Source organism: Physcomitrium patens, chromosome 20, assembly GCF_059467195.1.
Source record: "Physcomitrium patens ecotype Gransden chromosome 20, ASM5946719v1, whole genome shotgun sequence".
NCBI classification, from domain to species: Eukaryota; Viridiplantae; Streptophyta; class Bryopsida; order Funariales; family Funariaceae; genus Physcomitrium; species Physcomitrium patens.
In genome coordinates, this window is record NC_143429.1 from 12,398,381 (window position 1) to 12,424,667 (window position 26,287).

Below are 26,287 nucleotides of genomic sequence, written 5' to 3' on the forward strand. Positions count from 1 at the left end.
ACATATTTTAATATATGCATACATTATTATTTATATTTACCAGAAGTTCAATAATCATTTTCTAAATTTATTTTCTAGATTTTGATATTAACAACGTTTTGGTAATCTTCATGCAGATAAATCCAATCCCTAGTCATTTCTATGTCTAGGTAATTTCTTTTACAAGGAACTACATTTTATGAAACTGTCAATGGAGAAATTCTGTTGTGTTTATGGATTCTAAAAATTATTTCTTTAATCCTCATTCTACTGAACGTCAAGCCAAGAAAATGAGTTGTCTTCCACTTGTACATCTGACTTTTCTACATACAATAATTACTTCGTATTACGATAGCTAAAATCGCAATCCACTATAAAGCAGTAAATAAGTCTCGTCACGCAACAGATTTTATTCCCAGCACAAATCCTAAAATACAAAAACCCAGTCACTGAGCGACCAAACTCCATGATCTGCAAATCCATGCACGCAACTGACAGTATTCTACTAGGAAACCGAATGGAAATCAATCCAATCCTAGAATTGGCACGACTCAACTTCACCTCCAGACCGTGCAAGCATCACTATTCAGAAACTTAACTGCAGTATTGACGTTGCCAGCATCACTCACTACGCCACCCACAGGCTAAAAGTCACAAAATGTAATGAAACACATGGAAATCTATAAAACCCAATGCTAACTCTTCACAAAACCCGTGCAAAAATTGAAGAGTCGGGACCAACACCCAAAATCGCCGAGGTACTAGCAAAACATCCCGGTAAACCATAGAATACCATGAGCACTCGACATGAGGCGAGTACAGATACTTTACTACATCAAATCTGCACCCTAGAGAGACGACTTGCCACACATTCAGTTGACAAAAGAACATTACTGGTCACCTCGTCAGTGGACCTACGTATATCCAAGTCAACACACTACGGAGACTTCCTAGAGTAGAAAACTCTATTCCTTGATCTTCACGATAAACTCAAAAGAAAACTAGATCTTACAAGATGTTGAAATACTATGTTTTGATTACAACTGACATTAACAAAACAACCAGAGACAAAATCTGTGTGATTAGATCAGCAGAAAAAGAATATGCTGGTGTATAAACATTTGAAACACATTCTCTGTACGCATGCGCGAAAAGAGCGGACATGCATCAACTAGAGCGAAAACGTCTCATGTTCAAGGTACATACTCGAAGGGTTCAGGAGGAGGAGGTTCATTGTCGTCTACAGCCATGGGTGCAGCAGCAGCAGTAGCAGCTGCTGCTGCTGAAGCACCACCAGCGGACACTGGCGTGTCTGTTGATACCAACTCCACCGGTTCTGAGGGTGTCATATCTCTCAACATCACAAAACCCGAAGGAGCTCGCTTCAACTTTAGAGGTGCATATCTTGAGTCTTCTTTGAATTTGATATATTTTTCTTGTGCAGGCACAACACGTGCAGGGTTACTAAGCACTTCCGACGAGGGTTCTACAACTGCCTTTTTCTCCACTCCTCCTTCTATGTCCATTGCATTCTTATCTTTCATTGTAGAAGTGGACTCTTTGTCACCATCCCCTGACCCTTCAGCATTCGTAGAAGATGCAGTGGCACCACCTTCCTGGACAGGAGCTTTACCTGACTTATTCTCTGATTCTTTCTTTGCACCCCTGACTTTAGCCCGATTGGAAGTAGACAAGACAGCAGTCGGCAGCTTCACAGCAGAAGTAGCGGCAGGAGGAACCACTGAAGGAGGGTATCCAAACAAGGATGGCTTGGTATCTGAGATGAAGTCAAACTTGGGCATTCTAAGTTCTTCATTCAGACCGATGAAAGCAGTAGGGGCAAACGATAAACTGATGAAATAAATCAGCGGATACCAATACCAAAACTGGCTGAAGACAGCCATTCCCACAACAGCTGTAACACGATCATGTCCAGTTCGAGATTGCAGCATAATGGCAACGTTCCGACCTCCTGCATCTAAAATTCCTTGAGCAAGAATGGCTCCCATCTTACTCATTGTCTCCTCATGCTTATCATTTATAATTTTCTCAAGTAGTCTTCTGAAACTAGCCACACGAGGCTCCCGAGCCTCTGTTGTCTGTAGAAGAACCATTGCCATAGCTATAAGAGCTCCTTGACGAACGAAATCTACTGCATCAGATGTAAGAGGCTCCAGCAAGGAAATTGCTTCACTAGATCCTGAACCAGCGCACGAGATACCTACAGCCATTGCTGCCCCATATCTCACATGTGCGTTGTAAGACTCCGAGAGCAAGGACACGATTCGAGGGGTCTGCTCCGGCTCAGAACAGAGTACAAACCCTAATGCCAACACCGCAGTCCTCCTCACGTCGTCACTAACATCCGAGACTGCAAAGTGCAGCAGCCGTCGGATGGCACTGTTATTTGCAGTACCGCGATACGCCATGGCCAGAGCGTACATACCTCCATATCGCAATATCGGATCCTGGTCCCTAGTCATTTGCTCAATTAGAGTGTCTGCTTCCTCCTCACGACCGTATACAACCAGTGCAATACCGAGGGCCAGACCACGGATAATCTTCTCGTGCTGCGTGTCATGAGCATAAGCCAACATCTCAGCGGCCTTTTCACTGGCTGTACCAACCATCAATAGCCCCATGGCTATACCGGCTGCCTCTCCTGCTACAGCACTATCGGTATACAGGACATTTTTCACATCCTCGTAAATCTCCTCATCTGCAGTGCCAAGAGCAGCCAATCCCAACCCTAGACAAGCCCCGTGTTGAATGACCTCATTGCTAGTGTTCCGTAAGCTCTCCAAAAGAAACTGTTTGATGCCTTCACCATGATTGGCATGGATCAACCCAAGAGCATATAGGGCTCCTCCCTCAGAATATGGACTTCCACCGCCAGTTCCTCCATTCTGTGGTAAGTAAGGGGCCATCAAAGATCTTCCTTGTTGATGGTGACCCCGATGAATAACACCTAGCCCTGCTGTCGCACTGAACTTTGCCCAGTTTGTAGCTCTCTTCAGCCAGTCCAAATTCTCTCGTAAGAATGTATCCACTGTGGTACCCGCATGCATGAGGGCATTTGAGTAAATGGTTGCACTATGGCAAACACTGTTCCGCATCTCTACGGATTGTTTAATAGTCTTCAGTATCAAAAGGTCTGACCTATTATGACTGTAAAGGAACTGCAAAGTCAAGCTAATGGGGGTCTCTCCAGACAGGATACCCTTCAACTTAGCTAACCTCTCGGCATAAGGCGTTCTCGATTCCGCCTGCGCTGCCGGTGATGCTGCAGCAGCAGCAGCATCTGTGGCTACTTCTTCATCATGCCTCGCTAACAGTGGCTCCGTCAGGTCAGAATCCATTGCCGTAGGCCCGGCATCGGTCAATGCACTAATACCGTTCTCGTTACGACTTCCCTGATTCAATCTTCCATTTGTAGCAAGAATACCAGTTGTGCTTGCAGCGCTAGATGGTTCCGGCAGGAGATCCCTAACATTCAGAAGAAATTTCTGATACTCATTTTCAAATAAGTCAAACGCTACCTGGTATGCTAATAGTGCTTCGTTTTTATCCCCTTTCAAAAGTTTGTCCAAAATGTCAGCCACCTTACCTGGCTCATCCAAGAACATGAGGCACTGACATATACTCAAATAGTCCGGCTGTGGAAAATTTTGATAGCCTTTAACCAAAAGTCTCAAAACCTCATGTCGAAACTCACGCCTACTTACAAAAGTCTGCGACAAGCGAAGGCAATAAGACAGCATCGACGCAGCGTTTTCGCTCCTGTTAATCGCTTCCTCTAGCTTATCGAGTCGCCTACACTCTAGTGAAATACCGACAGCCTGCTGGAACTTCCCCTCCTGCATACACTTATCCAACATCCGCTCCACAATTGCCACCAACCGGGGATCCATTTCCGTCGTCTCCGAATCATTCGATTCCGCCAACTTCACGCTCAACGATATATACTCATTGACACATTTCGCGACTAGTGTCTGGACATACTCCGTGTCCTCCGTCACATCGAACAACGACCCGGCTCCCAACGCATACGTCAAGGAATCATTCAGTTCTCCCAGATAGTAGAACACCTTCGACGCGACGAGCGCGGCCATCTGACGCTCATGGAACGTCTCGTCTTCATACAACGACTCAATCGCGGAGATGTTGGTCGATATCTCTGGCCAGAAATTGTCCACCAACACGTTCAAGTTACGCAGAGCGTGCAATTTCAACGTCGGGTGCTGCTCTTGCAGCATGGCCAGCAGGCCGCTCGCTGACGCCACCACCGCCATGATCCCTCCTCCTCCTCCACCCTTCTCCTCCTCCTCCCTCAAGCTCTTCTAGATTAAACTTCTCCACTTCTCCACTTCTTCTCAATGCCGATGAGCACTTCACCTCCGCACCGACGCAACCCTAAACTCCACTCCACTGCACTCCACCTCGTCACGATCAACCCTGAACTCAAAGGCACCATGGGACGGGACGAAGCGATGAGTACTACTCGATCTCGGCAACGAAGGACCAAACCCTAACTCATTCATTGAGTTAGCTTTGCCTTTGCCTTCTCCCCTCTCTCGCTCTCTCTCCCTTTCCTTCGTGTTCCACTTCGTAACCCTAAAAATGTGGGAGTGAAACAAACCCATGAAACGAGGTTCGCTTACGGCTTCTCAATCGCGGAGATGTCAATTTCTTACATTTGTGCATAGGTATGCAAACAAATATATGTTTGTATATATATATATATATATATATGCTTTAAATGAGGTGAGGAAATCAAGAGCAATTATTGTATCAAATTTTGAAGCCATGTTCTTAAGTTGGGGATATTTTCCTATTTCTTGTTGTGTATTTGAAATTTGGTTAAATAAATGAGTTAGATTACTGCACTAAAAGAATAGTTTTTGTTATTAGTTGGATTTAAATAAATTTGAAAAAAATTAGTGTGTTTGATGTAGTTGTTTTTTCAAAATAAATGTATTTAATATCAAGTACTTAATTAATTAATTGATAGTAACTGAAAGGATGTTTTTTTAAAAAATAAAACTTTGAGTACTTTTTGGAAAGTTTTGTAGTTGTTGGACACTCTCATGATGCATGCATAATATATCTTACATTCCGAAGGTAGATTTTACAGTAGTTTTATATGTTGTACAACGATTAGTTGATTCATTAAATTAATATAATTATTTAGTTGGTTATGTATATATGTATGTATGTATGTATTATCCTTACACTACAATTAAAAAATACGAAATATAAAAATATCTTATTATTAATTATATATGTATACACACATCAAGTATATAATTTATATTAGTTATTTTCATTAGATTGATATTTTACAACCAAATTATCATATTGATATTATACTATATTCCCAATCAAACCATAAATTTTAATTTGAAAAGAATTAAAATACATAAATGTGTCATCTTAGATAAACAAATCTATATATATATATATATATATACTCATATATATGCACACACATAAAAATACTCACCAATATTTTTACTCACAAAAATTGCATGCAATATTAATAATTTGTAAAGTTATTTGATGATGATTGTATATATTTCTTGATAGCATATTTTATTGTACTTGAAAGAATAAAAGTATTCTTAAGTCCTTTGTCAAGATGTAAAATTCTTCCTTATAGAGTTGTTCACTTGTAATAGTCTTAAGACAAATAAATCTTAGCCAAATGACCACAATTGATAAGTATTTTTCTAGTATCTAATTTATATTCTTTACCAACATTTGCACATAATGTACATGAACTGTATTGTTGAAAAAACAAGAATGATTTGTTTACTTACAAGTTTTTGTCTTGGAACAGCCAAATACATCTCTATGAGTTTACACATTACCAGTTCGTAATCCTATTGATAGTGGTTTCTTTACCAATAATTCATATTCTTCAAGACATGTACATTTCTAGACATTTGTTCTATTGCTAATGACTGTATCTTACTGGAATGAAAGTTCTTTGTTATCTTGTTTTAAACCATTTTTGATAACTTGTAATCATGAATACAAGACAACCAACACAAGAGAAGACATTAAATTTTTCAAATTTGTAATCAAGAACTCAAGTTTTCATAAATTTAAAATTCATATGTATAGCTCGTACTAACCTAAAATGAAACTGTCAGATTTTAGTTTTAAATAGGATAAAATACGATCAATTATAATCCATAAGACAAATCTTCCGTTGAAAGTTGTTTTAGGATTAATCCCATCATTCCTGTGACAAAATATTTATGATTTGGCATTTTAGAGATTGTGTATGCAGGAATAAAAGGACATTTCACACTCATTGCATCGAATAACTAGTAGAATGAGACGAAGAGTAACGATTTTTCCCACAATTCAAAAATGAATCAACAATAGAAGGAACACTCGCACATTTCATCGACAGTCAAATACCCTATGATTTCCGTGAAATTGATTTTAAAATACTTAAAGGGAATTAAATTTTTAAGAAAAAGAAAAAGAAAAGAGCTTCTGGTCTATTACACCATGCTTGGATGCATAGATGACCTCTACATCTTCCTAGATTCTGTATTTAGACATCTCCCGGCTATTTACCTCCGTTCCAAACTCAACAGAGCCAGAAGACTTCGCCAATAACGCCTCTAAGAAATAGTAGGGTACTACTATGTTGTTCCCATACATTCCTCTTTAAGGAAAAATCCTCCATCCAATTCCAATCTTGATCATGGTGAGATTGTGAATTATATCTCAAATATCTGCTGAATGAGTTTACTCACTGTATAACAGCTCAGATGTTCACAGAATAGTTTTACCTGTGAACTTCTTTCTGAGGGATTGGATATATCTGCTACCACAACAATAGGATACCGAGCCGTCATTTAGAGAGTCCCTTGCAAAAGAATGAGCGGGGACTACATTGAACGTTTCCTGGATATATAAATATTGCAAGGTGGTTCCATTAACCATCACATGTTATCATGTCAAGTTTAATTCATCGGCCATGAATGCCTCCAAGGAAGCCAACCTTGAAGAACAAGAATCCCCATGACCATGCTGGAGCAGTCTGCAAATGTTGGCATGGAGCATTTCCAGTCGAAAGACTCCGAATCCCTTTGTCTGCGCCACAAGTTTTGCTTTCAAAGCATCAATTCTTGGCTTGAGAGACTTAAACATTTCTCCATCCTTATCATGTGGATCTTCACGGCCATCTTCGCCCTCAAGTGAGGGTTCATGAGACACCTTTCGTAGCTCCTCAGGAGGCTCTTGTCTGAGACTGTTCGTCTCCAATGAACGCTGATGAGAAGTGAGGTTGCCATTTCCATGCTGTTCATCAGTGGTCTCAGGTCTTACACCATCACATGTTTCAGGAGCCGGTGAGAACTGCCTATCAACAAGCATATCTTCGGCTTCAATTTGCACCTCTTCTAAAGGCTCGGGATTAACAGTTCCCTCGGAGCAGTTCCCATTTGTCCCTTCACCTGCGGTGAACCCAATAACAAAGATATGAAAATGTAAAGAGAGAAAATCGACAGCAGGTGAACATAGAGGTGAAATGCAAGTAAATAAACCTAGACTACCACATCTCATAAAGACCTCACGAATGGACCTAACACAACTTATGCAAGATATAACCGACACGCATCTTACCAAAGGGGAGCCCCTCGTTACTTCTTCGTGTGCGACGAACACCTCCGTCAGAATTCTTCAAAGCATCTACTTCTGGCTGAAATCCCCTCAGTCTAGCGCTGGCTCGAACGGCTGGAGGAGCAACGGTCGGAACCAACACGCCAGAGGGCACCCCAGGAAGCCGTGGAGGCCCTCCACGGGCAGCAATCTCATCACAAATCTTCACTAAGGCAGGGTCAATCGTAGACACCATGCCAAGCACCTGTTCGTAACAAGTAGCACACAGTTAATCCTGGAATTTAACTTTCAAGTGCAAATATTTAAAACTGTATAAAACAAGACTGCCTGAGATTGATAAGGAATCTAACTTGGCTATCCAACAGGGAAGTGAACGTCACGCCGCTTCCAAATGATACCCTCCAGAGAAAACAGAGAAAAACAGATAATACCCGAAAGTGGCAGTCATGTAGAATAATGAGTAAATAATAATATACGGATAGAAAGGATCGCATCATACCGCATCACGTAACGCACATGCCTTACTAACAATTCGACCTCCTTGATAATCATCCCCATTATACTCCTGCACAAAGTCGAGGCTTTTTAGTCAACGATTTAAGGACTACAAGAAACCAGCAACAGCAACTCCATCAGCATAAATATCCTTCCTGTATCCCAGGGCGATCTACAACATCCATCATGATACGACAAACAAACCCAAGGCTTCACACTGCATACAGTAAAGGTTCTAATTGCAATCAAACTACTATGAAACAAAAAGCACATACTTGAGCATTAGCTGGAATTAAGTCCACATCTGCCAAGAATGATTTCTTTGATAAGTAACATCCACTATCAACACGTTGCAACAGAGTAGCCACATCCATTGGATTGTGCACAATATTCCGATAGTCAGGAGCCTCGTCGTCCATAACTGGATAGTGGAAAATACTAAACCGTCTCTCACATAAAAGCCTGCATTGAAAATCAAATCCAATCCCAACCACAAATATTAATAAGTCAAAATCCACTTCAATTTCCAAGGTTGCTTTAAGAGGTGTGCAGTGCACGAATACTTGAATCACTAGTCCTGTACACAACATTCTGCCAAAGCAATCACGCATAACAAAAAACGCTACGTAAATGAATAGAAGGACGGAAGAAGAATTAGAAGAATGTGACATCTACCTGTTACAGATATCACGAAAGCACATCCGCAATCGCCTAAGATGATTTTCTTCCATTTCAGCCCGCTCACGTAATTCTGCCTCACTTGGCCCTTTTACCACCTTCGGCGCTTTCGGGAGCTCAGGAAGAACCTCTTTCTGCTTGTTTCGACTAACTGCTCTTCTCCTTGGAACTGACACTGCCGCATCAACGAGCTGTGAAAAGAACTTTGACCTCGCTTCTGTGCTGGGCAACTTCACCTCATAACTGCATCAAATCCAACAGAAGCATTATTAGAGTGTAATTCCTTAGATAACATGCACCACGAAAGAGGATAAAACTAGAATAAACTAATGAACAAATAATCACTGATAAGCTTGCATAAAGGAGATCCATAGCTATCACAGGCAATGCATATAAATTATCTTAGTTTGACCGATTGTAGGGATGATCAATTGTAGATTCTGTAACAGCAATCTTTTCGTCATGCTCACCAGTTGTGACCGAATAGGGCACGTATGTCCTCATCCAAATCCTTTCCACAAACACAGGCAGTTGCAAGAAATAGAACTGGAAGATCAGAAGGCAGGTCACCCAAGAGCATCTTCAATACTGCTCGCAGTTGATCATGAGCCTGTCAACGTCCAAGGAGGAATGTCAAAATGTACCTGTAAACCAGAACCCATAGAACTATTGACTCAAGCTTCAAGTCAGTAAGCCTATGTGAACCTACTCTAACGTACACTTCTGTTGGTACTCTCGAATGAAATCCAACAGAAGCTAATCTAAGAAACCAAAATAGACATCTGTTGAAATAATCCAATTCAACTGAACACTTGATTGAATAGAAATTCACGCTCAAAAAACTATATAAGAGATTCAGAAATATGGGATTTGTCCATCTCCTGTGCCCAACTGAGGCACAAAAAATCTACAAACAGTGAACTTACACGCATTGATACGCTGCCTTCAAGAGATAAGAAAAACCGAAAAAAGAAAAAAGAAAAAAACAACATTCGCACAAAGTAATACATACAATGCAAGTCGAAATAAACAAACGTACCGTGTCCCACCAAAGATGAAGCTGAGGCAAGTAAAGTATAGAGGGAGTGTTTCTTCGGGCTTCACCAAAGATATGAACCAATGCTTCTTCAGGGCTCTTTGCACTTGGGTCAGACAAAAGCGAGGGCAGCCCCAATGAATGAACTGGGAACCGCTCTAGCTCATGCAACACCGCTGGTCCAACATGGTCCTGCACCCACAGAGACAGGCAATTAATTCAGTGTGCCAGGTCTGAACTGAATAATCTACCAAGTTGAAGCCATATAAGAAGAGTGTATGTTTTAAATAGGATATAACTATTTAATCCAAATTCTGTAGAAACTGACAACGCATGTTGAGCAAGATTTGAAACGTACCAAGCCAGCTCCTTCCCTCCCACAAAGGAGAAACTTGGGCCTGTAAACTAAAGGAGCACTACATCCCAATCCAAATAAACGGGCTAGCTGTTCTGGACTTTCATCTTCTTCGCTATCTGATGGGTTACTGTTGGAAATGTCCCGGTTCATCACTGGAAAGATGTCCGATAGTCTCTTCATAATCGTTTGCAGATGTCCTTCCAAGCAGGGAGCGATCACGGGTGAGAAAGGCCTTGCATACGTTACCGCACCACGATGAGATGCAGGTGTGATAGCAGATACAGCTTCCAAGAAATGGCGTCTTTCCACCTCCACAGACTCCACATCAATCACAAACTGCTCATCACTCCTGAACAATACATAAAAATCTTATAATCAAAATGGTTGTTAAGACAATGCCTTTGATCCATTCACAAAATCCTCCTTACAGCCTTGAGAAAAAACAAAACAAAAAGTAGCAAAAAGTAGCAAAAAAATGTCAAAAACCAATGGAATCAACTCCTAAAATCATAAACTCAGACAAAAGATGTGAAAATATGATGGAAATTTCTAAGCAGGCATGATAAGCGTTGGGAATAACGAAGGCCTAGCAATAAAAATGGGTTACCCTGGAGAGATCAGCAATGCAAGTACTCAATAAGGAAGTTCTAGAATGTACTTGTAAACTTGAGGATATTTCCTTCGGAAGGCTCGAATTGCAGCTTCCGTACACAGAGCCTTCAAGTCTGCTCCACAGTATCCAACGCATGCAGCTGCAAGTTCTCTACGCAATTCCTCAGATGGTGGCTTTTGCCATTTTCTTGTATGAATATCCAGAATCTCTACTCGTGCCTCAAACGTAGGGTGATTCAAAATCAATTCTCTATCAAACCGTCCAGGTCGACGTAGTGCTCCGTCTATGGCATCTATCCTGTTAGTTGCACCAATCACCACCACTTGACCGCGGGAATCAAGTCCGTCCATAAGAGCTAACAGAGTTGAAACAATTGAATTGTGGATCTGCTCTTGTTTACTGGAACGTACAGGAGCCAAGCCATCTATTTCATCAAAAAAGATAATCGAGGGCTGGCATTTTTGCGCTTCCTCAAAAAGCATACGTAGCTGCCTCTCAGCCTCTCCTACCCACCTACAACCAAGATACAAGGGCAAACCAATCTAACATCAGTTCAGAGTGGCATAATAATCATTTAGTAGGTATAATGTGCTGTGACACAGATGGAGAACAAGAAAATGGCAGCTCAAAACAAGAAGTTGCATAGGATAATTTACTTGGAAAGCACATCGGCTCCTTTCCGCATGTAGAAATTAACTTTCTGTCCAGATCTGGATGCTGCACTTGCCATGGCCCGAGCAATGAGTGTCTTGCCTGTGCCTGGGGGACCCGAGAGAAGAACCCCTCGAGGTGGGGTAATATGATACTTAGCGAAAAAATCTGGATACAACAACGGGAAGAAGACCATCTCCTTCAGTTGGTCAATGTAGTGTGCCAATCCCCCAATCTGCTCAAATCCAACCGTCTCATCCACCTGCACTGGCTGAATGTCGGCTCCTCCTTTAGAGCTTGGACCGGCTGTTTGCGCTCCGCCTTTACCCAACATTCAACGTGACAAAGTTTGCTCGTTAAAAATTAGAAATTAGAAATTAAATAACAAACGCACGCACAAACACAACAAAAACAAGGAAAACAACAGATTATGTTAACACCTGGTGTAGTAGAGGCCCAGTGGCTGCCAGGTTGACTCCAGCCGCTAGCAGCCATACTCAAATTGTTCAGACCAGGTGCTTCCAGACCCGGAGGAAGCCACGGATGAGAGGTGCCTCGACCCATTCGTGACCAGGGAGCTGCACCTTGGTCCTGTTCATCCACGAGCAATGAATCATCTGAATCATCAGCTCTCATCGAACGACGTCGTTTGTGTACCCTGTTTCCTGACCGACGGCTTTCCCGGCCACGCTTTGTGCTGCTCCCTGTAATGAAAGGCCAAACCATCAGAAAAAGTATACGAAACTTCTGCGAAAAACTATGAAATATCCTTCTGTAGCCACTCCAATAAGGATGACGACTTCAGGGTACATTCCACAAAAGCATGCTGAGCCAGATAAGCTGTTCTTATACATGCAAATGAACGAGTCAGAACAAGTTTGTGATTGACACAATAAAGTATCAAATGTCCATCGAGGTAAGCGTTTTCGCTGATGTAGTAGGAAGAATGCAAAGATGTTGCAACTAAGAACCTGATAGACTGAGGTGATCATTCAACGGCTACCAGCACATAGACTCAAAAAAGCATTGGGCTAGATTTTGAAAAGATACATACTAGTTGAAAAGGATCACAAAATTGTTACACACCAACCATCAAATGATTCTAGAAACTACTGTCCAAAATCCAGTGAATCCAAAGAATTGTAAAATCCACATCATCGATATTGTACCCGGTACAGGGACCGCCGTCTAACAATGAACAGAAAACAAGATGCCTCCAAACTATTTCTTTAACAGCCTGAAATGCCATGGGGAACAAACCTCCATGGAACATTTTTCGGGGAGATTGTGCTCTTGCTGTCCTCTCTTCCTTTCGAGGAGAAAATCGCTGCACACCAGTGCGGTTTCGCAGGGCATAGCGACGACGACCTTCCCGCTCCTCAGTTTCTTCATCTTCCTCTCCCTCCTCTTCTTCCTCTTCTTGCTCCTCCTCTTCTTCCTCCTCTTCTTCTTCCTCTTCCTCTTCCTCCTCTTCTTCTTCACCTGCAACCAGAATGATACACCAAATCACAACACTTGATATAAAAGCTACTACACAAATTTTGAAGTAGCCAGCATGCAGGCATGATGCTGATTCTAACGCGTTTCGACCATTGGGTCCTTGACGAAGAACAACTCGCTTCCTATTATGCCAGATGGTCAGGAAATAATTCACACACTAGATCTGAGTGCTACGATCTCCAGCTTAATATCAAGGTAAGAATAGGTCCAGGAATTTGTGAATGTCACCTTTCGCTCCCATTTCTCTGTCAGATGAGTTCTGATCATCGTCTTCGTAATCTTGAGAAGAGAGCTCTAGCCTTGAGGGCCTTATTCCCTGTCGAGGTCTTAATCCCTCTCTTCTAGGTGCAGCAGCAGCATCCATATTTCTGGTCTCTGCGGGCTCAGGGCTCTCTTCTTCTTCCTCAGGGATAGCCTCTGACTTGGTGGAATGGGAGGAAATATGGGAAGAAGAATATCTGTGTTTCGACACCTGAGTGAAAATGAAATCGAAGAAAGAAACGATCAGCAGATGTGCTTGAAAGTTTAAGCCCTTGAATGTTCCCGAATTAGCGAATCCATAATTAAGTTGAAATCATTCTTCTTAAATGAACATCAGCATTCACTTCGATAGACGAATAGCAAAGCCACACAGGACAAACCTTAAAGCGGGTGGACGTTTCACTATCGAAGCAACTACACAACACACAGAACCTATCCTAAATCGATTTATGAAGAAAGGCTGGGCTGGACTGACACTAGGGCATATCAAACGAGGTGAAACAGAAAATTGGACAAGTTCTAGCTTGCACTGAAGACATAATACGTCACAACTGTTACAAAAATACACAACAACAGTCGAATTGGCTAATTTCAGTAACGAAAGAAATAAACAAAGAGATCCAAAGAGATTTTTAACATCATCGAACCGTTCTCAAACGAATCCCGAGAATGCAAATTATGAAAAAAAAAGTGCACCAGTAGATCCAATAAAACCTTAGTGGTGACAAACTAGTGATTCCAGGTTTGCGTGTGGTACATACCCGAGTTGATTGACTTCGATACAATTCATGCTCACTGTTATCAGAATCGTAATCAACATGGACTAGCACACGCCTTTTTCTTGTGGAGCGCCGCAGGTTTCCAGCGTCAGCAGCATGCTGCGAGATAGTAATTTTCAGATCAATCATACAGTACGACTTGGCCAATAAGACAGACACTGCAGCAGCACGTAAGCGCCATTTGAACGCCCGTCAGTATAAGAAGATCAGCTATGTTATGAGGGAACTAAAAAAGTGCTCTACTGAATACTCGCAAAGCCCTAGACGATAACATATCACAACAAGTGACAATTGACACCTAGGTTAATAGCAACTACTCAGATGAAGGAAGTTCCATAGCCATCCTAAAGCGCTCTAAGAGAAGGACAACCCAAACGAAATCACAGATCCTTCCGAAGCAACTTGAAGAGCCACAGCTTGATCCTACTTGCGAACCTATCACTTGCGTCGTGAATACGGATGTCATGTTCTCTGTGCTAGCCACAGCAAGTACTTCCGACTGGGAAAGAGATACTAAACCAACATGTAAGAGCTCTGCACAACAGTGGCAGGAGGACAAACACACCAAAATCAAGAATATCATGTAAAGATGCGGACCTGATTGGGAACACTGTCAGATGGCATCGAGGGATCGGCTTCAGTCTCCAACGTCTGACATGCGATCGATCCCAGAAGAAACAGTAGGCAATGAGAAACACAGCGCCCTCACGAATTCCCACTCTGCCCTATTTTACCGAATTAAGCGCAAAAAACAAAATGCTCACACAGTCATCAAACACTCGAGGAAGAGGCACTTCAAAGAAAGACAAGAAGCAAGCTCGGCCAGAGTAGACACACGAAAATCTGAGGAAAAATGAGCTCTCAGAAATAAAATCTCCAATCCAAACAACCATAAAAACAAAAATAACAAAAAAAGAAAGAAATAAACATCTCACCTTCGAAGGAGAAGCAGATTGCGAGGGCGGATTGCGACTGTTACTGTTCTCGTTGTGATTGTTCCTCCGATTGTTCTTCTTACTTTTATCGCTAATGCTCGTGCTCCGACGCAAAGCATTGGCTATCCGCATATTTGCCAAAGAGCTATGGCTCTTGCGTTTGGACTGTTTAGCATTGTGCAGAAATCGACGGTGCTTGGCGGAGGAAAGGCGTCCTGCCGGCCCATGGCCACGCGCTGCCTTCATAGAACCTCAGCCCTCCGTAAACCCTTACCCTTCCTCGCTCCACCTCCCTCAACACTTGACAACACACCATGTCCGAATTACACCTCTCTCACTCTCGCTCTCTCTCTCTCACTCACTCTCTCTCCCTCTCCGTTGCTCCTCTCACCACAGCATCGTCTCCTTCACTCCCACTCGCGAGCAAGGCAACTGGAGCTTCAAGTTATACATCCCTTGAACCGAAGACGCAACGACAACGATAACGACGACAGCTCGTGGCCTACTAGGGCTTCAACGTTACGGGCCTTCCTTCCCTTCCTTTTCTTCAAACGCTTTCGCTTCCTCCTCCATCATAGCCCCTACCCCCCGTCCCCCAGCATTTTAAATCTTTTCGCTCGCAATTACACCCCGCTCTCAGCGTACGCCGGTAAACTTGTGTCCTCCTCCCCGTCCCCCTCCTAGTCCTTCCCTTCCCTTCCCTCGTTTTCTTCTATACCTCACTATTATTTTTAGTGTGGATGTTTAAGACTGGAATTAGTGTTGGGTTGAGTCAGAAGTTGGTTGATGAGTCGACTTGTGCTCACCCTGGATCCCTTCAACTAACTATTTTTCTTCCCTTTCCCATGAAAACTCAAACCCCCTCTCCCCCCCCCCCCTCTATCAGCTTCTTGAAGCTTCCCCATCTCCATGCCTAGTCATCACACCTCCCATGCCTAGTCAGCAGCTCCTCCTCCCTCCTCCTCTTCCAGCACCTCCCCGTCTTTCATTTTTCATGGCCCAAAATCCCCTCTTTGTTTCCCCCTTTTTCCCCTTTTTCCCCTTTTTTGTTTTTTGGGTTTCACACAAAGTTAAGTTTTGTTTTGTTTCGTTAAATTAAGTTAGGTATTCTTTTTGACTTAGTCAAATTTTGTAGAAGCATGCACATTGCATTTTTTTTTTTCCATTAACTAATGCTAGGGTTAAATATTCCTAACATACTAACATGTTGTGAGTGTGGTGTTTTGAGTTAGGGTGTAATTTTCATGCTAAAATGAAAAGGTCAAAGTAAAACAAATAAATGTCATGCAATTGAGAAACTGCTGAAGGGTTAACCTAGCGGATTGATGATTATACTTCACATCAACCATTGCTCACACAAGTATTACACTCAAAAATTGTAATATTTGGTTATGAAACTTAAAATAATTGCAAAGAATGTTTTTATTATCAACATTGGCAGTGTGAAACAGAATATTGTGATTATTACTAAAATACTTGACATGCAATTCTTTGAACACAGCATTTGAATTATATTATATTTATCAATTTAGAAATGTTGTATTTAGAGAAAATCTTTTAGACAAAATACCCCTATGTGCACACTAAAATTACCAAATATATACAAAATTGGAGTGATGCAATGAGTTGAAATACTCAAACCATTTCATTTCAATATTGAATCAATCAAAAATAAAAAGTAACAATATATATATATATATATATATATATATATATGTGTGTGTGTGTGTGTGTGTGAATGAGTGCATTACTTTTATTGCAATTTTTTTTTTTCTCTTTTAAATTACATAAAAAATCATATTAATCTTTTTATTTGTTAACCGTAACTTGGTTGATTTTACAACAACTCAAATTCTCCCCGTTGATTATTTTGTTTTTCCAAGTGAGTGTTACCACAGACCATGTCGCACCAAATTCATCGGGCGTCCAAGTATCATCCATCCAATATCATCTACCCCTATCAATTAGTGCCGTCGTGCTACTTTTTAGGGCTTCCTCGATGATCAGTGCAATTTCGGATTCTTCAGTTTTATCGAGGTCAGTCAGTTCCTTATCGACATCACCAAGTCTTGCTTTGTCGCTGAGGATCATTCGGTATGTTTCTTTTTCTGTCGCAGCTCTCAATTAATCGGCGCCATACTCTGTCGTGAGTTTGTATTGAAGCTTTATTACGGACTTTCAAAGCTGCAGTCATTTTCTGCATGTTGTAGGATTGGTGCTGAGGATGTGTTGATTTTAAATATCGAAGCGGGTTGTAGTGAATTGGATTTGCAAAGGATGAGAGTTTTTAAGTTCGCGGTGTCGAGTTTCAGTCCTGGTGCGAACAATAATGAATGTATATTTGGCACCTGGCAGAGGTTTCGACCCTTGCTGAGAATAGCTGCTGGATCGATTGCTGATCTGATCCAGTGGTTGAATTAGTCAGAGATCGAGGAGGTGAGGGTGTTGGATCGGGGAAGGGGTCGAAGCATGTAAGTGAAGGCACTACCGGACACTTTGCAAACCTATGATGCGCGGATATTTAGTTTTCACATGTGTTTGAATACGAGGTGTAGTTCTGGGAGTGGATTTCGTCAAAAGGTTTGAAAAGCTCGACTTTTACCCATGAGGGTCTGATGTGATACCTCATGTCATACAGCATATCAGTTTTTACTCGGTACAGAACGATGTTTGCTCGTTACTATGCTTAATCAACTACATTCTCCAGTACATTACTTCACATGCCTTCCTTCTGGAAGATCTGATGTCAATCCTCCTTCTACCAAGTACTATTGAACTCTTGTCATGAGGTCTTCAACTTTTTAGTGCGAGTTAGTGAATCGCATTCTATTTTTAGGCATTTGAATTGAGCTGTCCAACAACTTTGTTGTACATATCTGTTGATGTTTACGCACGGAGCCTCAACGTCTTCAGCTATATGCTTGGTCTGATATTGTTAGCTGGCTGTGGCCGTGAGAGACTATTGCGCACGTCAGTTTAGTGATTCTAGTCGTTTTTCTTCTATTTGACTAGGCGTTAGACCGTCATAACAAGAAGGATGCAGGTAAAATCATGCTCATATCTGTGGCTCGAGTGTTTTTCTCTTTATTTTTATCATACCCAAGAATGTAGTTTCTCATTGCGTGTGATAATGGGCCGCGAAGAAGAAACATTCGAGGCACAGTTCGAGATTTGTCAAAGGTACTTGTTTTGCACACGAAGTCTTCCCAGACGTTCTGGAGATGCTAGTACTACTCAAGGGTATCATTATAGGGGACAAATATGTCTGAAGTGCAAACTCGTGTAGCATTTAATGCGAAGTCAGCTGGGATGAAGCGACGAAAAAAAAGAAAAAGAAAAATCATAAAAATCATAAAAATGCAAATAATACTAACAGTACGATAACTATGATGACGATGGTGATGATGCGAATGGTTCGTTTGGCAAGCTTATCCAATGCTGCGATGTGTGAAATGCAGATACGTTTCCGGAATGCGGAAGAAACCAACCTTGAGTTCGCAGAGAATGTAGAAGACACGCATTTGACAGTTATAGCCCTTCACGTATCAATGCAAATAAACACCTCCATAAAAGTAACTAATCAAGTGCGGCATTTGTTGATTGATAGAAAGATTATTCTCGTTATTTCGAAAGGTGGAAAATTAAGGAATTATTTGAAGCTTTCTCGAAGTTTTGTAAGAAAACTGAACACCAGTGTGGGTGTAAGGTTCGCTATCACCTGTTTGGCCTTTCTGAAGCTTCACAGAGCTAATTCTTCCTTGCTCAAATTTCAATTCATGTGGTTTACACATTTTGCATCCTGCTTTTACAACTCTGTCGTATAGTATGTTAGCACACCTTCTAAGCAAAGTTTCCAGTCATTTACACCAAATTCATATTAGTGGAGAGTCGAATGTCTGATCCTTGCATACTATCTTGTGAGATTGCATCTGAATCTGGTTCTGCAGAGTATCAGAGATGTAGTTTGGAGAACTTTTTACTGTATCCATTATCTTGCCAGTGTTGGCAAAACATGGGCAGAGAATTCAAAGCGTCAATCTTATTATATGATGTCCTAGCCATGTTGTGGGAATTGATTCGCCAGCATCTGAGCCGTAATTCGTTCCCTAGTTTACTTCTGGACATCTTAGTGTGAAACAGTTTGTTTAATTTTGTTGACTAATTTGGATGCTGGTATTGTATTTTTGCATTCGTCGCGTGCATTTAGTGAACATTGGAATCTTACGCCATTGTGGGTGCTCTGAATGCTTGAAACTTACAGGTGAAGGGCTGGTGAATGTTATTGACGTTTGCTGGGAAATTTAAGACCTTTAGCTTTAAGCGAGTGGCAAGTTTGAGATAGATCCTGTCAATAACTGGATTGTTTCTATAGAGATTCAATAAGCAAATATGACTGTAACATAGTTCGTTGCTTTTCTCAGTTTATCCTGTATTTTGAAGTTGGGAATTGTTTCGAATCAAATTAATTGCTTATATCTTTGGTTCACAACCCAAATTGTTCCTTGCTTTTCTAAGCAAAATTATTCCTTCTGTGGTAGATCTGCCTTTTAACACCAACGTCGTGGGAGGATGTTCTTTGTTACCAATAAATCTTTCTCAACATAATTAAAATTGAGTAAACGCTCGCCTGATTGATCCCAGTGGTGCTCATGTCGCAGAGAATTCATTACTTTTAAGTTGTAATTTGAGTACTCGACCACTGTTTCTATTTACATTATAGCTTTTCGTTTCTTTGCGTCTGAAACACATTTAGTTCTCTGACTTTTTTTGGAGATTAAATTTGTAACAACTTAAGTTATCTCTTATTGAAAGAGACTTGGCATCATTTGAACAGTATTGGACGAGGGATTGTCAGCAGTTGGCAAGTGCTCAAAATCAGCGGCTCTAAACTTGATACAGTTGGTTCTTCCAAAATTAATGATTTATCTAATAGGATTTAAAACTGAGGAGTTTATCTATGTGAGCAGTTCTTACCTTTTCCTGGTTGGGCGAAAATGTCATTTTAAACTTAAAGTAGTGATTCTGTCGCTGTTTTCAAAAGCATCTGAAAGTCGAATTGCACACATCAGGTTCTGGCAGAAGGAAAGGCTTCGCTATGGATGTGGGATCTTGTTCCAGTGCTGCGGCACGCGGAGGAGGCACTGCGGAAGTTATTCCCTAACTTGGAGGTCTTTCTGCGACACAATTGAGCATCTGTTACTATGATCACTATGACTCTAAGTCTGCAACCTTTCGAAATGACCAGAGAGCCCGTACTTTAATTCATCTGAGTTTATCTGTTTTCTGATATACAGTTGGTTGGACACACCCAATTCCTAATTAAGATGTCGATTTGAAATGAAACTGAGTTACAAAATGTAGTTTCTGATGCCGACTGAGGTGTAGCTCAAAATGTAACTTTTAACTCTGTTATGAGGAACTAAAACATATTGGAAGTTCCTGTTCATCATTGCTTGATTAAGTTATGAACTTCAAAGTCCCAATACACACATCGCCTAGTGTCCAATCGATATTGACTGACAAACCCTCTAACATTTATTGTTATTACTCTAATTATCTTTAGGTGCTTTAATAAATCTTAGCTTGATTCTGTCTGTCTCTTGACTCAAATTTCTCAGAAGCTGATGATTTTTGGATAAAAAACACCACATTAACACGAAGTTGAGGGCTAATTCGTGGTAGCCGAGGGTTTATTACACGTTTCATAAATCCATTTGAGTCACTCAAGAGTTTTGACCTCAACGAATAAGGGAGCCTATGACCGCTGTATGCGAGGTGATACACATCAACGACATACATGTATATATATATATATCTGCACATCATTCATTCATCGTCTGTTTTTCATTCATCTATTATGATGCATTCATTGATCCATTTATTTATTGACTGTTTTCATTCATCGATTGATTTATTCATTTGCCGATGCCGGTGCCGGCTTGGCGTTCACAATCAGCTGCATCAGATGCAAAGCTGCGCTTGTTTTGTTGCGTCTCCGAGAAATGGAGGGAAAGAGAAGCTTTCCGTCGCCATAGCCATTGTGTCTTTTGATCCCTTGCGGGAAATATCGCTTCGTTGTGGCGGTGTTTTTGTGTTCTCTCGACGGAGATCAACATATCTTCGTCTTGGTTAGGATTCCACTTATTTTATCCTCGAGGTTTCATTGTTGCTGAGAAAAGTAGAGGAGTTTCAGGAAATGATTTAGAATTTTCGTTTTGACGGTGAAGAGGAACAGGAGTTAGTTTTAATCAGCAACCGGCCTCAATGTGCCGAGCTTGGGATAAACGCCGGGTGTCGGTGGAATCGGAAAATGTTTGAGCGCGGCCGTAGAAGTATTCTTAGGGCAGCTGGGGTTTAGCTAGCATTTTGAATCAGGGTTGATGAAATGCGACGAAGGCGGCCGTGAAATGTGTAGCAGTCGGAAGAAGAAGAAGTTTTATTCGGGCACTTACAAATCTTGAATGCTCAATCTTTGGTTTAGGTCCGGGGTTATGCATTTCTTGGACTCAAGTATCATGTCCGCGCCTGTTTTTTGGAGTTCTACTGTAAGGAGAAGCCTCCTTTCGTCAAGTTCGAATTTAGTCTACATTTCGATCACCGCTATCGTGCACCCCGAGCTTGAGTGCAAGCAGACTCATCGCTCGGCGATAAGCCTTACCCAGAACTTGTCTTTTACATTCATGATGACAGGAAGCGGAGTGAAAATCTTCTCACTCGCTTGATTTCCAATTAGTTTGTTAGTCTACCTCCCCATTCATTCGATTTAAATAATATTCAGTGTGAGTGATGCAAGCAAAAGAATAAGGAGAGTAATGGGTTATTTTTACAACATTGTGTTGACGCGATTTTCGCTTCATCACCCTTGATTTTGCTATTGTCGTACTCAACCAGGCTTTAGCGTTGAAAACGGTGTGATTAGAAGCTGGTTTGTCAGCTGCATACATGAATTTGTCTGTGTAGAATCACTAAGTTCAGTCTATACGAATCTTCTCGAATCATTTCAAATGTAGAATTGGTATGGTTTGAGAAAAAAAATTATGTACTGACAGCGGGGGAATTTAGGTCATGTGTTATTTGTAAATTAGTGGAGAGAGGAAGGCCATGGAAGGAGACGTGATCTCCGATTTAGTGTGGCAGCTAGCGGTGCGCATCTTTCCAAGTGGTAGAAAAAATGCAGAAAATGGTGGTCATGGGCTGCATAAAAAGCAGGGTGATGCAACGCTGCACCGAGTGCATCAGTACGCAATGCGTATTATTGGAAGCAGAATTGCTCCGTCTCTCGCTAACGACGAAGCTGCAATGGCTGAAGCAATCAAGAAACAACTAGTTCAAGAAAATAGGTCTGCTGACGCCCTTAGTTTTGCAGACTTGCATAGGAGGCTATCATCTTACAGTGGGCCTGGTTGTATCGAGAATCGGTGGGCTTTACTGTACCTCCTTCGTGCAATTGCAGAAGACCAAAGAAGAGAGAGAGCGGAAACAAGGGGCTCCGCAATCCCGTACACGTCCACTCTCACAGGTAGACCTGTCCTCATCCAGTTCCACTTAGCTCGACCTGTTCGCGCTATATTAGCCTCGAGCTACTTTTCTTGTAATTCATTTGGCGAAACCTGACAATTTTCTAACAATGCGATTGTGAAAGAATCAGCAAAGCCTAACGTGTTGCGTTTCAGGGGCATCGGCTTATGGAGGCCTCCCTTCATTTCCGTCCAACAGTACGCATCCTAAGCTTCCAAATTATTCACCGGAGCCCGAGGTATCGCCTGGCAGGACTAGCTCCTCTAGGAATGGCACCCCTCAACCTCAAACTTGGTCACAATCCTCACGGGCACAATCACCAAGTTCTCCCAGTGGAGTTCTCATTTTGACAAAAGATGACGGAAACGCAAAGGCAGCTGCAATGAGAGAATACCTCGAGATTGTTCAATCAGAATCAGATGTTTCAGAATTAGCCATAGTGCGGGATGTCTTGTATGCATGCCAGGGAATTGATGGCCGTTATGTGAAGTTCAATAAAGATGTCGATGGGTACATGATTGACGAATCTATCAAGGTTCCTAAATCTACAAGAACTTTAGTTCGCCGGCTCTGTGAAGTAGGATGGTTATACCTGCGAGTCAAGAATCACATCTCTGAGAGCCTTGAGAATGGTCCATTGGAAGCCATAGGTACAGTGGGTCAAGCTTTTTGTGCTGCTCTTCAAGAAGAACTTGCAGACTTCTATAGATTGATGGCGGTCCTTGAGGGTCAGGTTCACCATCCTATACCCTTGATGGGAGGAGTTGACTCTGCCAATTCCGTTGGTAACTATTTATCCTTGAGAAGATTAGTTGTATGGCTTGGGGAGCCGTTGGTCAGAATGCGGTTGATGGCTGTGTTGGTGGATGACTGCAAGACATTGAGGGGCGGAGCCATGGCAGGGGCTATCCATATGCACGCTCAACATGGGGACCCATTGGTTCGTGCATTCTTAAGTCGTCTTCTTCGCCAAGTGTGCTCACCACTTTTTGAAATGGTTCGAAGGTACATGAGTTTTTGCGTTTGAAAACTGTATGATTCATTTGTGATTTGTTTGAGAATGTAATCACATTGCTTTAGCTAGTAGCGGAGATTTTGTTTCTCTAATTTCCATTTTGTAAATGCTTTAGGTGGGTACTTGAAGGGGAGATTGATGATTATTATGGAGAATTTTTTGTTTCGGCCAAGTCCGTGAAGGCAGAAGCACTGTGGCGGGAGGGTTATCAACTCCAGACCGCTATGCTTCCCTCTTTCATCCCTGAACCTCTCGCTCAACGTATTTTGAGAACAGGAAAATCCATCAACTTTCTTCGAGTTTGCTGTTCCGATCAAGGATGGGCACAAGCTGCTTCTGAAGCAGTCGCTGCTGCAGGAGCCTCTGCCAGCGGAGGTATCCTTGGTTACGGTGAGATTGAAGTGTTGGAGGCACTGGTTGCCGAAGCAGCGGGTCGGATTGATAAACATCTTATCCAAATTATGTACAAAAGGTAGTATGCTGCAGACTATGCTCGATTTCTGAGTAGTTTCTTTTCTTCGTTTCGGTTTAGTTCTTCACAATTCATCTTCGATTTTCTGGGTGCTAGTTTCCTATGTGATCTGCATGTCGCAACGCTGTTTGTCTTGGTTACCTTCTTGATAAGTATTCCTTGCCAAGTGTGACTCACTAAATTAAGCTTGGGTCAACAGATATCGATTTCCGGAACATTGCCTGGCGATCAAGAGGTATCTCCTTCTGGGGCAAGGTGACTTTATACAATGTTTGATGGATCTTGTGGGACCAGAACTTGCTCAACCAGCTAACACTTTAAGTTCTTTCAAGTTGTCGGGGACCTTAGAGAGCGCTGTACGGGCATCCAACGCTCAATACGATGATGGAGATGTACTCGATCGGCTCAGAGTTCGTATGATGCCGCACAATGGCGGGGACAGAGGATGGGATGTTTTCTCCCTCGAGTACAATGCTCGAGAACCTTTAACTACGCTATTCACGGAAGAAGTGATGGGCAAATACCTGAAAGTATTTAATTTTCTGTGGAGGCTAAAGCGTGTGGAGCATGCACTCTGTGCGACTTGGCAGACAATGAAGCCTAATTGCATGATTGCTCGGCTATGGTCCAACAAAGAAGGGGGGCAATCTCAGCTAACTGCAGTTCTAAAAAGGTGTCAGACCTTGCGAAATGAAATGAACCATTTTGTGACTAATCTTCAGTACTATATCATGTTTGAGGTTCTTGAGTACTCATGGTCCAACTTTCTTGAAGAGATGGAGGAGGCACATGATCTTGATGAGCTGATTGCTGCTCATGACAAGTATTTAAGCTCTATTTTGGAGAAGGCCCTGTTGGGTGAGCGCTCTCAGTTGCTTTGCAAGACCCTTTTCAGCCTCTTCGACCTCATTCTGCGGTTCCGTGGCTTAGCAGACAGGCTATACGAGAATGCACGCGAAGTTCACACCAGGTACGCTTCATCTATGCTCTTGGAGTTGAGTACTAATAAGTATTAGTGTAAATCTGTTTTGAAATATTTACTCTATATTGGAATGGCTGCCTAAGTTCACAAAGAATGGTTTTGTCTAGATTAGCTTTTTTGCTGTCATATAAGCACATGTTAACAGGTGTACTCAATTTCTTCGGCAGGGGGGAGTCATCATTGAGGTCAAAAGGGAAAAGTGATACTCTATCCAAATCCCGCCCTGGGCAGAGGAAGTTGTCCACTTCACAGCTTTCAGGTGACTTTTTACGAATTCTTGGTGAAGAAATGGATGGAGTTGCTGGGGAATACTCATCGCTCCTGGAAGGGTTTATTGCACAGTTGCCAGTTCAACAACATGTAGATCTGAAGTTTCTATCTTTCAGACTTGATTTTTCTGAGTTTTACACCCGTCAGCACATGGGCATGTCTTCCACTCCCATTCGGCTACATCGAACCCCTATCAGGATTCAGAAACCTTCGTTCGGCGCAGAACCTGCCTTGGTTTAAAGTAGGATGTACGTTGAAATTTGAGGCGGGATTGTAGATGGTCTTCATATGATATTACACATTCTCAAATTTTGCAAGGTTGTGATGGTTAGAATCTAGGAGGGGGTATTGCGGTCTGAAAGCAGGTGTGCTGGGCATGTCTCTAGCAAATTAGTAGGAAAATGTTGGAATTGTTTCAATGCTGGAGAAATATATTAAATCCTGGAACCTCTTGAAATGGCTCTACCTTCAGTAATGCCCACTTTTGTGTTATAACAGTTTTTGTCGTTTCTTTGTGCAAAGTTTCGACGCAAACATTCAAAACCTATCGGATTAGAATGCTATTTTACGGTTACAAAAAGTTCCCATCTTATTTTATATTACGCTATCTGACCAAGTCAGCTTGCGCACATGGTCCTGCACGTCGAGAGACGTGAGACACACACTTCCGCACTTCCGATGCAGCCTTTCAGTTCAACTGAACTGGAGATGATAGTACCTGTAGTCGACACCTGAGCTGTTCAGCAGTAATTGTGCACACCTAACTAAATCACGATACATAACCACTGCACACCAACGCAGGCATTCAACCACTGAGCCCCGCTGTCAAACAGGCCCTCGCAATGCTCTTGTTGCATTGCATAGTGACTCAGTCGCTACTTTCCACCATTAGAGATCAGTGAAAGGGATTCTTGGCTTCTGTGTGAGACATCTCTCTAACAGGTGCAGAGGATATTCAGACACCAAGTTGTAGGAAGGTGTTCGCAAAGCAATGCAGGCATGCGGTGTGAAAAAACCTGAGATCTTCAAGGACGTTTTATGTCGTGCTTATGGCCATCCGAAGAACCCACAATGCCAAATCGATGGTGCACTTGACGTTGTCTG

At 42.0% G+C, this 26,287-nt stretch overlaps 3 protein-coding genes and 1 long non-coding RNA gene across 7 annotated transcripts; 2 read left to right on the forward strand and 2 right to left on the reverse strand.

The window, feature by feature from the left end:
• Nucleotides 1–738: 738 nt before the first annotated feature.
• Nucleotides 739–4,592, reverse strand: LOC112273626 (26S proteasome non-ATPase regulatory subunit 1 homolog A). The gene has a single exon (XM_024502596.3). It carries the CDS (start codon nucleotides 4,269–4,271, stop codon nucleotides 1,173–1,175), a length of 3,099 nt encoding a protein of 1,032 aa, XP_024358364.1. The 5' UTR covers nucleotides 4,272–4,592; the 3' UTR covers nucleotides 739–1,172.
• A 1,823-nt stretch (nucleotides 4,593–6,415) lies between these two features.
• LOC112273452 (ATPase family AAA domain-containing protein At1g05910) lies at nucleotides 6,416–15,381 on the reverse strand. 3 transcript variants are annotated; one of them, XM_024502263.3, is made up of 16 exons: nucleotides 14,927–15,381; nucleotides 14,589–14,642; nucleotides 13,974–14,090; nucleotides 13,180–13,423; nucleotides 12,712–12,933; nucleotides 11,892–12,155; nucleotides 11,457–11,772; nucleotides 10,846–11,313; nucleotides 10,188–10,536; nucleotides 9,833–10,021; nucleotides 9,264–9,403; nucleotides 8,791–9,036; nucleotides 8,391–8,577; nucleotides 8,120–8,185; nucleotides 7,624–7,864; nucleotides 6,416–7,454 (listed from the first exon to the last, which is right to left on the reverse strand). In XM_024502263.3, the coding sequence occupies exons 1-16, from the start codon at nucleotides 15,170–15,172 to the stop codon at nucleotides 6,952–6,954; spliced, it is 3,852 nt and encodes a 1,283-aa protein (XP_024358031.1). In that variant the 5' UTR covers nucleotides 15,173–15,381; the 3' UTR covers nucleotides 6,416–6,951. The 3 variants fall into 3 exon arrangements, with proteins under 3 accessions (XP_024358031.1, XP_024358034.1, XP_024358032.1); XM_024502266.3 differs by having other exon boundaries at nucleotides 14,589–14,716; nucleotides 14,927–15,275; XM_024502264.3 differs by lacking the exon at nucleotides 14,589–14,642 and having other exon boundaries at nucleotides 14,927–15,333.
• Nucleotides 15,382–16,801: 1,420 nt separating this feature from the next.
• Nucleotides 16,802–20,351, forward strand: LOC112273172 (uncharacterized). Of its 2 annotated transcripts, none has more exons than XR_002966936.3 (3): nucleotides 16,802–17,020; nucleotides 17,282–18,106; nucleotides 18,385–20,351. It is a non-coding gene; the product is annotated as an uncharacterized LOC112273172 (long non-coding RNA). The 2 variants fall into 2 exon arrangements; XR_016499020.1 differs by having other exon boundaries at nucleotides 16,810–17,020; nucleotides 17,282–17,397.
• Nucleotides 20,352–20,886: 535 nt separating this feature from the next.
• Nucleotides 20,887–25,654, forward strand: LOC112273014 (gamma-tubulin complex component 3). The gene is made up of 5 exons (XM_024501315.3): nucleotides 20,887–22,445; nucleotides 22,600–23,449; nucleotides 23,575–23,931; nucleotides 24,131–24,901; nucleotides 25,081–25,654. Exons 1-5 carry the CDS (start codon nucleotides 22,028–22,030, stop codon nucleotides 25,421–25,423), a joined length of 2,739 nt encoding a protein of 912 aa, XP_024357083.1. The 5' UTR covers nucleotides 20,887–22,027; the 3' UTR covers nucleotides 25,424–25,654.
• Nucleotides 25,655–26,287: the final 633 nt, after the last annotated feature.

Excerpts from the sequence above, each read along its gene's own strand:
- LOC112273626 (XM_024502596.3), bottom strand. The coding sequence starts at position 4,271 with ATGGCGGTGGTGGCGTCAGCGAGCGGCCTGCTGGCCATGCTGCAAGAG.
- LOC112273452 (XM_024502263.3), bottom strand. The coding sequence starts at position 15,172 with ATGAAGGCAGCGCGTGGCCATGGGCCGGCAGGACGCCTTTCCTCCGCC. Across the intron at positions 14,643-14,926 it reads AATCTGCTTCTCCTTCGAAG|ACGTTGGAGACTGAAGCCGA; the intron begins GTGAGATGTTTA and ends ATCGCATGTCAG. Across the intron at positions 8,186-8,390 it reads TAATTCCAGCTAATGCTCAA|GAGTATAATGGGGATGATTA; the intron begins GTATGTGCTTTT and ends GACTTTGTGCAG.
- LOC112273014 (XM_024501315.3), top strand. The coding sequence starts at position 22,028 with ATGGAAGGAGACGTGATCTCCGATTTAGTGTGGCAGCTAGCGGTGCGC. Across the intron at positions 23,450-23,574 it reads CTTTTTGAAATGGTTCGAAG|GTGGGTACTTGAAGGGGAGA; the intron begins GTACATGAGTTT and ends TAAATGCTTTAG. Across the intron at positions 23,932-24,130 it reads ATCCAAATTATGTACAAAAG|ATATCGATTTCCGGAACATT; the intron begins GTAGTATGCTGC and ends TTGGGTCAACAG.